Here is a 12,945-nt window from a genome sequence, read left to right as displayed (position 1 = left end):
ACCTTGACCAAAATCTGCTGCCTGTCCTTCATAAAGGTGGTGCACAGTGGCAGGGACAACGATTACTTACAGATAGTACAAACTTCTGGTCAATGTATTTCTTGGCTACGTTTGGTTGAAAGTCAGGCGATTCCAGGAACCGGAGGAAGAACTCGTACACCAGCTATAGGGGAGAAGGAGAGATCACTTAGAAATCCCCCCTGTCCTCTCATCAGTGTTTACTTCAGATTTTAAATGTTTTACTTCTCCTTAAGGATTTGGGGAAAGGCTGTGAAGCCTGAAGGGGAGAACAGAAAACACAGGACCTTGTGGGATCAACTTAGCTGCCCTTGCTCTGATGGACAGGGGGCCAGTGGTATATAACTGCCTAAGTCTACATGAGATCTCATCAACTTCAGGTCCCACCAAAGACAAGTCACCTACTCAGATGAAGACACTAGGCCTGGGAAACTCTTCTCCCACCTTCAGCCCACATCTCTACAGAGAATAGAAACATCCAGAAGAGATGGCAAAGGCTCACGCTTCATTGGAAGCCCTTGACACACCAAGGAAGAACAGAAAAGCAGAGAAATGAAACGGACCCTAGGGAAACACGTTATGTCCTCTGCCTCCTGGGGACTGACTCCAGGTTGGCTTGGCCCTGCTAAGCCATGCGAGCTGCATGCTGTGTTCCACTCAGACAACAAAGGGTAGCTTGCTTTAAGAAGGCTGACAGTGCTGAAACAGCAACATCTGGTCCTGCTGTCCTCCTAGAGGGAGGAGTCCATTCCAGGGCTGACCCTGCCTAGCGCTTCTGAGGGACCAGCAGGCCAAACAAGAGCGCTGCATCCCAAAGGTCTGACTCTGGAGCTGAAGGACCTATGGGGCCACCCAGCCACAGGTAGGGCCCAGCTGCCAAGGACAGCAGCATAGAAAAAACTGAGGTGATGACCAAAAAACTCAGCACACACTCGCCACAAATCCATGCTGGCTGCTGCTGACTTAACTCTGAGAAACAAATGCTTCCTGGCATTCACAGCACTCTGGTGCTGAGGACACGCCATTTCTATCAACACTCACATCCCTATGTCAACTGCAGCAGTGAGAAGTGATTAACCGCTGCTGCAGAACTGCACCTTATTTCCTCTCTGTATTTTCTGCTTCATTCTGCAGTGCCTGGCTCTTGTTCTGCCTTTGTCTGCTTGACAACACATCCCTGTGCAAGTGCCTGGGGAGACCTCCACAAGCTTACCTCCTGACTTGCACTGCTGAGCTCTGCTATACCACGCTCACTGTTGCTTTCATAACCCTTTTCACCTAGTTTGTCTTAAAGTCTTTTTCCCAGGGGACACAACCTAATGAAAAGATCCTTGTCTCCCTTCCCCCTCTTCCTCCCCTCCAGTTCCCTGTCTTTTCTGGTCAAACATTTGGTCCCAGTTAATGTAACTGAATTACATCCAGCATACAGGAGACATGTTAGCAGGTGCCAGCACAGGCTTTGCTTTGGCAACAAGCGGTCCTCTTCCTCCATGTGTCTCCCAGGGAGCTGAGCAAGGAGAGGAACGCTGAAGCAGACAGAGGTGCTGCCTCCAACGCTGCTAAAGCCCAGAGGATGCAAGCTCTTGAGCCTTCGGGAGGGACATTAACACTGCTGGGAATTGCTTCTTACATAGGCAATATGGCACAACTCCCTCACTCCCAGTAAAGTGTTTGCTCCCAGACTACCTCAGGGCCATGTGGGACTACAGCCATCTGCAGGTGAATGTTGCACACAGCCAGCAGTGTGTTTCCAGGACATCCCTGCTGCCTGCATTGCCTACAAGACACCTCTAACCCATGGATGGCAGGTCTGGTCTCTCCCAGTCCCCACACCAGCAACCCTCGGAGGCTCGGGAAGCAGCCAGCAGCAGGGCTGGCAGGCTCCAGCCTGTCTACGTGGACTCTCAACATCCTGCAGATAAATTCACCGGGTCTATATCCTCCTCCTCCTCCTTCTCACCTGAAGATGCGGCCAGGCAGCCTCTAATGTAGGCTCATCTTCCTCAGGGTCAAACTCCGCTCCTGTGGGATTGGATGATGGTGGGAGTGTCCGGAAGAGGTTCACTGAAAACTGAAGTGAGTGAAAAGGTGTATGAATGACATCCCTACACCTCATGATGGTCCTCCCCATAGCAAATCCTTCACTGCAGAGCAACACATTGTGGTTTGCTACAGCTGTGCCCACAAACAGATCCCTCCCTAGAGGCTGCAGGGTTACAATCTGCATATGAACTCCATAAGTGCAGTCTCTGCCAGAGACAAGAACTTCCACCTCTTCCTATGCCAGGCACTGTCACTGCCCCCACCTCCTTCTCTTTCTGTGGGTAAGCAGGAAAAAAGGAATAGGTAGGACTGGGGTCACACTCCTCTCTGACAATCCCTAACCCCTCCTCCCACCCAGGCTTCTGAACAGTCCCTGTTTTTTGGGCACAAAAGCACGTACTGGCCCCATGCCCTACCATGATAACAGCTTCAGGATAGATGGCCTCAGTGACAACATCTCGGTTGTGTGTGATGTATTCCACCATCTCGTTGAGACCTGCTCGCTTCACCTCCTTGAACTTCAGGTCACTGAGAGGGTCAGAGATGAAGTCAAAAAGCACGCAGCACTGCCGCAGCTTCTGGATGAAAAGCTCTTCTCGTTCGTGTGGAGGAGCATCTGTCAGAGAAAGTAGGGATATCTGTCCTTGGAGACAGGCAAAACATCTTTCTGGTTTGCTCCCTGTCCTGTGTTCCCCCTGCCAGCCCTGCCACAGTCCCCCTTGAACTGGTGGGGGAAGAGGGAGAGGCAGTGTTATCCCTGCTATGGAGATGGGACAGTGCAGGCAGAGGGATTGCAAGGCCTCTGGAGCAACTACTCCATAAGGCAATTTCAAATACAGTAGTGGTGTCTGATCTGATAAGCATTGATCCCTTTCCAGTACAAGGTACACTGGAAAAGGAACTCACTTAACTAGCTGTCCTGGTTTTAGCTGGGATAGAGATAATTTTCTTCCTAGTAACTGGTATAGTGCTATGTTTTGGGTTCAGTATGAGAAGAATGTTGATAACACACTGCTGTTTTCAGTTGTTGCTAAGGAGTGTTTAGACTAAGTCAAGGATTTTTCAGCTTCTTATGCCCAGCCAGCAAGAAGGCTGGAGGGGCACAAGGAGTTGGGAGGGGACACAGCCAGGACAGCTGACCCCAACTGGCTGACAGGGTATTCCATACCACGGATGTCATGCCCAGTGTATAAACTGGGGGGAGTTGGGTGGGAAGGGATCGCTGCTGAACATCGGTCAGCAAGTGGTGAGCAACTGTTTTGTATAATCCAATTCTTTTTTTATTATTATTGTCTTTTTATTATTATTAATTTCTTCCTTTTTGTTCTACTAAACCGTTCTTATCTCAACCCAGGAGTTTTAATTTTTTTCCCCAATCCTCTCCCCCATCCCACTGGGGGGCTGGGGGAGTGAGTGGCTGCATGGTCCTTAGTTGCTGGCTGGGTTAAATCATGACACTAGCTCCCATCACAGACCAGTGACACCCACACCCTGCACCCCACAGTCACAAAGGGAGCTGGGCAGAGCACAGCGTAGGCTAACCCTCCTCCCAGAGAGCAGCCTAGAAGAGAGAGGCGAAGGTAGCAGAGACCCTATATTAACAGCATTCTCTTTTTTATATTATATCTATTTGATATAAGCCACTGGAAACTAGGCACTGCTAAGGCCAATCAGGCAACCTCAGAACGGCTGCTGAGCTGCAAGGCAGTCAGCCTTCCTAAAAGGGCTGCCTGTTTCTGTGAGCAATGTCAGCAACGGGTCTGGCTGAGTGACTGCTGAAAATGCTTTCTCCTTGTCCGCACTTAAGTCATATTTAATTGTACCATTATGTAGACTAACTGCTAATGCTGGGTAATTGCCCTAGTGCGGACAAGTTCAATAGCACTACCATAATTTGCAATGGAAACACAAGGAGGAGGAGGTCTGATCCTCTCCCAGGAACAGGTGGCTGTAGGAACCAAAAGCAGTCTGCACCAAGGTCTCTGCACTTCCTGCTGAACAATCTGAGGCAATCCTAAGTACATACAAGCATGAGAGCTTAAATCAGTTCAAATGATAAAGTAAGTACTAGAGTTCGTATTGAGTATCCTCCTTTTCTTTTAGGCTATCCATCAGTTCTCAACCTGCTGCCAAACCAAGCACCTTTCCTAGAGCCATCCCTGCCACACTGCCGGCAGGAGGTTAGCAGGACACTGCCAGGGTCGCTTTGGGAAGAGCCCTTACACCACTGCACTCTGCCTGGGGAAGGCGCAGCTTGCCATACAGGTCACCCCCACCCCGCAGCTTCTTTACCTTTAAGGGCTGGGAGCTTTTGCAGTTCCCGGTTTTTGCTCAGATTGAAGCGAGAAGAGCTATGCCGGCGCTCCTTCTTCACAATCTGGGGTCCCCCCGAGTACTTAATCTTATTCAGCTGGGTTGGTGGGGGAGCACTGTTACTGGGCCGCTTGTTTGAAGTTGTCTGCGGCTGCTGCTGTGGCTGCTGCTGCGGCTGCTGCTGTGGCTGCTGGGCCTGATGAGAAAAGAGTAAAATGACTCATAAGTTTTTATCTACAAGCCTCCCAAGCAATCAGATACCACCAGCATCTTCTTGGACTGAAGAAACTGGGCACATTTTTCACTGCTGCACTTGCAATTCAGTGCATCTCGCCCACTTCTGCAGGGCTCTAGACCCATTGGTTGCATTTGCAGCATACCTGCAAAGCGAACACCAGTTTTACTCATGTCTGCGAGGTACCAGAGAGAAACCAGAGCCTCTGGGCACAGAGGGTGCTAGGGATAAGGAAATCAAAGGCACATCTTGCAACAAGTTACAGGAGTCTGTTGACACAAAAAAGCAGAAATAAGAACTTTCTGTGAACCAAACAGAAAGATCAGTGTACCGCTGGCTCTGATTACAGCACTCTACCAAACGCAGCAAACATGTTTTGAAAACTAGCAAGTTGCTTCCTTATCCTTGTGCAGGGAACCACCTGGGAAAAAGCAAAACAACATATAGTACAGAGCAGACATGACATCCCTGGAAAAGCAATAGTGAAGACCACTAAAATCATCACTGCATCCATAGACCAGGAGCTGCTAGTCTACAAACCACACAGGCCATACCCAAACCTTAGGTTCCAGGCTGCAGGTTTTCCCAACCCATCTGGGCTGCTCCCTCCATCTATGCCTCGTCTCAGCCTCACTGCTGTCTAGACTTCTGTCAATTTGCTTTTTTCCACATCACCCCCTTTAGCCACACAAACTCTTTGCCTGCACTTTCCTCCAGCAGACTTCCTCTCCACTTCATGCTTGTTAAACAGCACTTACAGAGGCACTTTCTTATTTTTAGCAAGTGACCAGAAACTCAAGCCAGTGTTTGCTCAGCTCAGCTCTGTTCTGACCTTGCTGAAGCTCTGCTGGTTCAAGTCCCACTTGGGCCATAATGGCTCAATAACTAACCCTTTAACACCACGCTGACCCAACTCATGGAAAACTTAATATGGAAGAGGGCAACATCCTGCCAACAAGCCTATAGCAGAGGGCTCAGCTGGAGACAGCACTCAGCCTACTCTGGCTCTGCTGCGTGAGCCCAGCAACACTCCCTTCCTCAGCTCTGCCACCTCCTTCTTGCTGGCACATGAAGCCAAGGAGCTGCAGGGTGAACCTGTTTAGGACGCAACAGGGATAGCGCAATGGATGGGGAGCAGAGGTGGGTGAAATCCTTGGATGTCACCCCCTCCTTCCCCGATAAACTCCCAGCTGCCACATACAGCATAGCAGTACAAACACGCACCTCCCCAGAACACCAGCCAGCAGGATTTTGAGGGAAAGCACCAGCAGTGCAGAAGCTCATCAGAGCTCTCCTCTGAATCAGATATGGCCAGTCTCTTCCTGTGAGAAGCAGCTAAGCTGCAGCTTACCCTGCACAGTCCCTGAACTGAGTCCTGATGGTTTCCAAAGAGGTGCAGCACAGCACCACAGTGCAAGAGCAAGTTACTGTACCCGCAGCACCCAGGGAGGCAGCAAGGTAGGAACAGGGAAAGCTGCCTACAAGGAGACACTGCTCTACAGATTAGGATGCGTAGAGCAAGTGCAAAGATTCCCTGTGAAAAACAGTGCCCAACACGAAACACCAATTGTTTTTTCAAGCCATTACTTTGCAGCAGAAATGAGAAGTATTTTGATTCTGGTGTGACTCTGCTTGAAGGAAATCTTAAGCGGTTCTGTTTCAAGCTCAGCTCCAAGCCAAGGTGTGGGGAGACAAGACTTGAACTCTCTTCAGTTTAGATTTGATCTGATTCCTTTCATGGAGCAGCATTGTCCCACAATGAGAGGAGGGAGCAAGATAAGCTTGTGATGAAAACAGCTGTGCCTGCCAAACAAAGCAGGCCCAGACTACAAATTGGAGGCCACTTATCCTGAACAGTAGTCTCTCCTCAGCTAAGTAAGGCTGAATCCTTGCTGGCAACCTTCCAGGAGTGAGAAGTTCATTCCTCACCCTGAATATTTGGGTATCAGGGCAGCGTGAGCCACTCAGATGTTGTCCAGATGCTTTTGGGACCGCTAGTCCTCTATTCTGCATCAGTCTCCTTCAACAGAGAAGAAGGGCAAAACCTGAAGGCTGAGCCACCTCGGAGAAAAGACGGTACAGAGAAACAAAAGATGCATTAGTGGCCTCACAGGTAACACTGAGGGAGGAGGACAGATGGGTCCTCCTAGCTGACAGGACATGCCTGTGCACTCCCCACCCACCCAGAAATGCCACGGGCAAATGTTCTGAGCATGGTGTGTGTACTGCATGCTAACAGGCTGCAGCCACTCTGCCTTCATCAGAGGTCTGGAAAAGTCCTTGCCACCAGCTTCTACAGTCTTCAACAGCTGGCACGAAGAGAGACAAAACACAGCTTTAGGTTTAGCTACTGGTTATTTAGGAAACAGGCATACACATGCAAAAAATCACACAACTGAGTTTGCTAGAGAAAATCCGATGATGGAGGAGGTCAGATACGCTCTTGCGCTGCAGTGCTCGGAGGGTTTTAGGATGGATTGCCTCTATATGGCCTTCCTGGCATCAAGCTGAATAGTTGCTTTCAGGAGGTGCTACCTGTGGCAGGCCTGCTGTCCTTCTGCCTTCAACACCTCCTACCCTGGCCACATGAATCAGAAGAGACTTGTTTTAAGTTTCCTAACACTTTCTTCTCTGAAATTTACATCCCTGAAAACACAGCAGACTGCTAAAACTGAAAGCTTTTCTCTTAATGCACAGGTATCAGCCTCACAGATTGTTTCCCTGACACCAACACCAGCTGACCCCTACATGGCTGCAGGCACACATCTACCTGATCAGGCTCAGCCCCATCCTGACAGGCAGGGCTCACACCACCACAGCAAAGCTGGCTGCTTGGGAAACACTGTTTGCCAGCGGCTGTTACGCTGCACGTGCTGAAGCAACTGGAGACGAGCACAAAGCTGTTTGCCCAAGCACGGTGCGGCAGCCCCACTTTTCCTGCTGCGGAGGAGCGGCTAGTCGTGCCGACAGAACGGGCCAGCCCCGATTGCAACCGTGTTCTAACCCCCTCCAAGCACAGGCTCCCTGGCTTCATAGCGCTTCCTCCCCACTGGTTCCCACCACCTCCTTGCTAGGAACTTGTCTGCACAAGTCAATGAGCCCCAGGCCCTGGGCTTGCTCTGTGCCATTTCTCTTCACCCTGGGCTCCCAGGCACAGAGACCCTTTTCCCTCAGCCACCCTGAGCTGTGCCGGCTTCTCCTCCGCTCTCCTACCCATGTATGACCTCACCTCTGCAGGCACTCCTACAGTGGCTGGGTGCATTGCCACTTGGAAAGCCCTTCTGCCTCACTGGTCCCTTGAGCATCCCCCGCTTGCTAAGCTTCTCAGCCCAGATCTGCTCTCAGCTCCTCCTCCTCAGATGACTCTTCCCTTCCCATCGCTCAAGTCAGTACCTGCTCTCTTTGTCTGCTGTTACACAGCTTCCCTATTAAAATCAAGCTCTCTGCCTCAGAAGTAACATCAACACACTGTAACGCCCGTCTCTGAATAATGAACTCCAGGTACTGCAGTAACAAGCCCCATGGAGATATCTGCAAAACACGTTAACACAGCAGCTCAGTGAAAAGGAGCACCCTCTCCCAGCGCTGCAAATCTCATCAGCGAGGCTCCAAGCTGCCCTTGAGGCTGCAGAGCAACTCCTCTCTCCTCTTTACTGCTGCTGCTAATCCCTGCTCCCACTTCCAGGTCATTAACTCTCTTCCCCACCCAGCTGCCTCTCCCAGTCTTTCTGGCCAGGAGGAGTAACTCTTTCTCATCCTGTCATTCAATGCTGCCTTGGTCTCTGACATTATTTCTTTTTTCTCCTTAAATAGCCATGCAGAAATTCTCTCCATTCATATCTTTATCATGTTCCAGAGGGAATGAACTAAACAAACCTTTTATTTCCCACTCCTTGCTCTCATGTTTTCCTCCACTGTTCCTGCCTCTTCTGGAGCAAATTGCCCACACAAAGCCAGGGGCTGGCCAAGCTCTGCTAGCTCTTCACCTCAGACAGCTTCCCCCTAAGATGGGCATCTAAAAGAGCACCGCGCTACCCCTGTACTTACAAGGGAACTCAAACACTTGCCTTCCCTTGTGGGGATGCATCTGCTTTTGAACGTATCTGCCCTTCCAGATCAGCTCCACTAAAAGCTTCTTTGCTGCAGAGAACAAAGCACTATGCTTAAGGGTTTCTGGACTGACTCCTACCCTCTTCATCTCCCTCCACAGAGGTCCCCACAGGACGTCCTCATCTGCTGCACTTGCTCAGATCTGTTAAACCAGAGCTGCTCTTCAACAAGCTTTACTCATTCCACCAGCCAGACGACTTGCCTGCAAAACAAGTCACAACTTTCTGGTACCAGGATAAATTAGGGCTGAGTCCTCCCCTGTTCCTTAGAACATAGTGTGAGAGAGGAAAGTGCATACTGGAAGAGGGCTGCTCAAATGCTGCTTGCCTGCTGCAAGCCCATTAAGCATCTATTGAGATACGAAGAAGAAAGAAAAGTCTGTGGCGCACACAACTTTCACCCTAGAAAAGGCAACCAACTAACCATAACTACATGGAGGAATTTACAAGGCACAAAACTCTCACCATGGCAGCAGAGGCATCCAGGCTAGGCTCAGCCCATCAACCCCACCAGGCAATACCACTCCTGGTGTTCCACGAGTCAAACCACCTCCTGCTTTTGACACAAAGGAGTCTCGCTCCCAGCACAAGTCACCTAATTCCTCACAGTCCCCAATGGGAAAGTCAAAATACCTTTCTGTGCTTCCTGAAGAGCAGGAAAATCGCATTCAAACTGGTGTACATTTCTTCTTATCAAGCAAAGAGCTTTCTTCCATTCTGCAGCAGAGCAGTCCAGAGACAGGAAAGCACCAAGAGAGAACAAACTTCACTGCAAACTCAACAGGGAAAGGGAGAAGAGACCTGTGGCACTGCGCACTGCAGAGATGTCTCCTTTCTGCTCTGCTCTCTGTTCCTATGATCAAAGGAGACCCAGCCTTCCATCTTAAAGAAGGGCTGGATTTTGTTTGGAGTATGAGGAAGTGGCTGGGTATGTTTTGTGGGAGGGAAGGTTAGACGCATCCCTTCTAAGTTTCTTCTGCACCCAGGCACAACCAGACATTATGTGCCGTTTCAGGTCACAGAAGGAAGCTTGTAGCCTGTGCTATTCTTCCTATTTTAGTGAACCACTTGTAAGCAGGAGAGCAGCACCACAGCCCACTGCTGCTTTGGATGGGGACAGAGCGCTCTGCTTTGATGGCTATCCATCACCCTTGCGTTGCAAGACCCAGGCTTTCCTTCCTCTTCCCAGAGCTGTGAACTCAGCGGACAAATAGTGCCAAATAAATAAAAGGTAAGCCTGACCCCATGATGCCAAGGCGAGAGTTCTCTCACTTCCTTGCAGTCAGCAGACAGCTCTCCCAGCAAGCTGTGTTCAGCCGCACACACAAAATAACACAGGCAGAGGCCAAGACCAAGATGGGGTACAAAAAAAGGATCTACAAAACTGCTACCTGCTCTGAGGCAAACAAACTCAGCTTCTCATTCCTCGCTGGCCACACGGCAGGTTAGGCGTGAGCACGGCTTGGACCCTGAAACCGAGTGGCTAGTAGTAGGGATATTTTCTGAGCCTCTGCAACATAGATCTATGCTTTGAAGGAGACTAAAATAACATTATTTTGACTATGACCATCCCACTGAACTACGGATTTCCTCCTAGTCTTCATTAGCCTCACATATCTCCTATCCCCAGTCCACCAAATTACAAGTGCAACATGTTCCAGACAAGACTCAAGCACACAGGCTTCTACGGACACAGAAGTGGCACAGCTTGTTTGCCAAATTGCAGTATTAAAAAAAATAAACCACACACATATGCATGCTTTCTTGGACACGCGCACAACGCTCTCCTGAGCCAAGTCTCAAAATCCACAACCACGCTGTTTGAGTGCCAAACTCAAGTCTACCAGAAAAGTTCCAGTTTACCCAAATTTTTGCTAATTCTAAGCACAGCTTATCGTATCATCACGTTCTGCTGAGGCCATTCTAACACATCGAGCTTGGCCACATCAAAATTGAGGGTGAAAGAGACTCTGCACAGCTGGGAATACAGACTGTGCCTTCTTGTGAGTAATGTTGTGCTCGGCAACAAGGCTGTTATACCAAAGGAGAACCATTTAATCTCTAGCAGTTTACCTCTGTTTTTTCAGGTGCCCTATCCATTACTTCCTAATCTCACTCCCCCAGGAAATGCCTCAGAAGAACACGTTCCTCTTCTATTGCTTCTCACTATTCTCCCACTCCGACACAAGGTGACAGGAGAGTTTATTGCGCTTTGCTCTGACAGGAGCAAGGAAGCTGCTCCCGTCTGTTGGGCTTTCTCCTTCTTGATAACTGTGGCTCTTCCCTCTCTACAACCAACTTTACCACGCTCTGCCCACCTCTGTGAGCAGCACTCGCCGTCAGCTTTGTGCCAAATCCCTTTTTGCAGGGTTGTGGGGTATGAGACTCATCCTGTCTCTTCTGTAGTCATTGTTCTCTTTGGGCCAACTTTCAGGGGGAACTAACTTCATCTTAACTTTAGTATTTGCCACCGTCTTCTCCGATTCCTTAAGATCCCGGTGACATATGCTACCTGGCAGAGCAGCCTGAAGTAGCTGGAATGAAAGATGTTATTCGTCCTCAAAGATGACACGCACACGCACACTGCTGTATCCAAGACGAAAGCCTTACCTCTTCTGAATTCTCTGCCCCACCATCCTTCCCGCTACTGCTGCCGCCGCCGCCGCCAGGCTTTGTGGTGCTTTTGGTAGACTTCGGAGACTCCTGAAATGACGAAAAAGCCGTTCAGAGAAAATTTCACCTTGTGCTGAATTTTAGCACCTCTCTGCCGAGTTCAGCCGTGCACCACCACAGACCCACCCCGCCTCCGCCCCTGCAGCAAAGCCCTGCTTCGGGTGGGAACTCCCAGCCTTTCTTCCCCCGGGAAGGGCACCCGGAACGACTCCCCCGGTAACGGTCACCCGTGGCGGGGACACGGGCCCAAGCAGGAGCGGTGCTGGCACGTCCCATCCCGGTCACCGCAGGCTCAACCCCAGCCGGGCACCTCCGGGTGACAGGGCCCCGTGCCCACCCGACCCTTCCCCGGCCCACGGCCCCGCCGCTGCCCACCGGCTCTACCAGGTACGGGACACCCACGATCCCGACGCTCCCGGGGACCACGGCCGGGCCCGCCCAGCCCCGGGCGGCGGCAGAGGCGGATCCGGGCCCCCCACCCCTCCTGCGGGCAGCACCGGGGCCGCGGAGCACCGACAGCCGCCTCCGTCCCCGACCTCCCCGCGGTGGGACCGGGACGCGGGTGGGGTCGTACCTCCCCCACCGGGGGCATCGCGGGAAAGGGGCTGCCGTGCCCCGTAGCCCCCACCACCTCCTGCCGCCTGCCCGAACGTGCGGGGAACGGGCCGCAGCCCCCGCTCACGCGTGGGGGGGGGGGGGGGGGAGACACCGGTACCGGCGGCGATGATCGTGTGTGTCCGTGTCCGTGTCCCCCCCCCCCCCCCCCCCGGCCACTTCCCCGCCCGGCGCGCGCGCGCGCCCCCGCCGCCCTCCTGCACCACCCGCCCCGCCCCGGGCGCGCGCGCCCCCGCCCCCTGCCGGCCGCAGCCCCGCGCGCCCCCGCGCCCGCGCGCGCCCCCGCCCGAGGGCCGCGCCGAGGAAAGGGCCGCGGACGGGGAGGGCGACGGGAACGGGTGACCGGTCACCGGATCGCTCCCGGATCGTATGAAAGGGAAAGGGAGGTATCCCGGCGCCTCCGCCGTTACCGCCCGTCGCACCTTCTCCTTTTTCAGCTTGTAGGGCATGGTGAGCGCCGGGCCCCAGCCGCTCCGCGCCCGCTGCCGCCGCCGCCGCCGCCGCCTGCGCCCGGGCCCGGCCGCAGCGCCTTGTTCCCATTGGGCCAGCCGCACCGACCTGCCTAGTAACAGCTTCCGCCGGCGGTGCGCGGCGCTGACGCAGGGCAGTAGGGTTTTTTTCATTGGTTAAACCGCGGACTGGCGCCGGGCACGCCTCCCCGGGGGGGGCGGGGACAGGCTAAGGCCGAGCGGCTCTTCCGGGGCAGTACCGCCAGGTTCCCCGGTCGGCGGCGGGGCCCGGCCCCGGTTCTCCGTGGGCGGGGTGGAACGGAGCGGAGGTGCCAGTGCCCGGGGGTCTCCCACAGGGAAGTGGCTTTAGGGGCAGATCTCCACGGGAGCCTCGGTGCTGGCAGGCACCCGGCCACAGCGGGGAGGCGCCGAGGAGCTGCCCGGGGCTCCCGGGTCCTTGCTGAGCGCACATGCCTCCGGGAGGGCGGGA

At 52.8% G+C, this 12,945-nt stretch overlaps 1 protein-coding gene across 1 annotated transcript in view; it reads right to left on the bottom strand.

Annotated features, from left to right (window-relative positions):
• PPP2R5D (protein phosphatase 2 regulatory subunit B'delta) overlaps positions 1-12,530 on the bottom strand; it is a 31,991-nt gene extending 19,461 nt beyond the window's left edge. Inside the window, exons 1-6 of the mRNA XM_049833390.1 lie at positions 12,429-12,530; positions 11,329-11,421; positions 4,354-4,570; positions 2,478-2,677; positions 1,979-2,089; positions 71-163 (exon numbers count right to left, since the gene is read on the bottom strand). Coding sequence (XP_049689347.1) covers positions 71-163; positions 1,979-2,089; positions 2,478-2,677; positions 4,354-4,570; positions 11,329-11,421; positions 12,429-12,455 — 741 coding nt within the window. The 5' untranslated portion in view covers positions 12,456-12,530. The remainder of the gene's footprint in view (positions 1-70; positions 164-1,978; positions 2,090-2,477; positions 2,678-4,353; positions 4,571-11,328; positions 11,422-12,428) is intronic.
• Positions 12,531-12,945: the final 415 nt, after the last annotated feature.

Source organism: Accipiter gentilis, chromosome 30 (genome assembly GCF_929443795.1).
Source record: "Accipiter gentilis chromosome 30, bAccGen1.1, whole genome shotgun sequence".
Taxonomy (NCBI): Eukaryota; Metazoa; Chordata; class Aves; order Accipitriformes; family Accipitridae; genus Astur; species Astur gentilis.
This window is presented reverse-complemented; position numbering and strand designations above follow the sequence as displayed.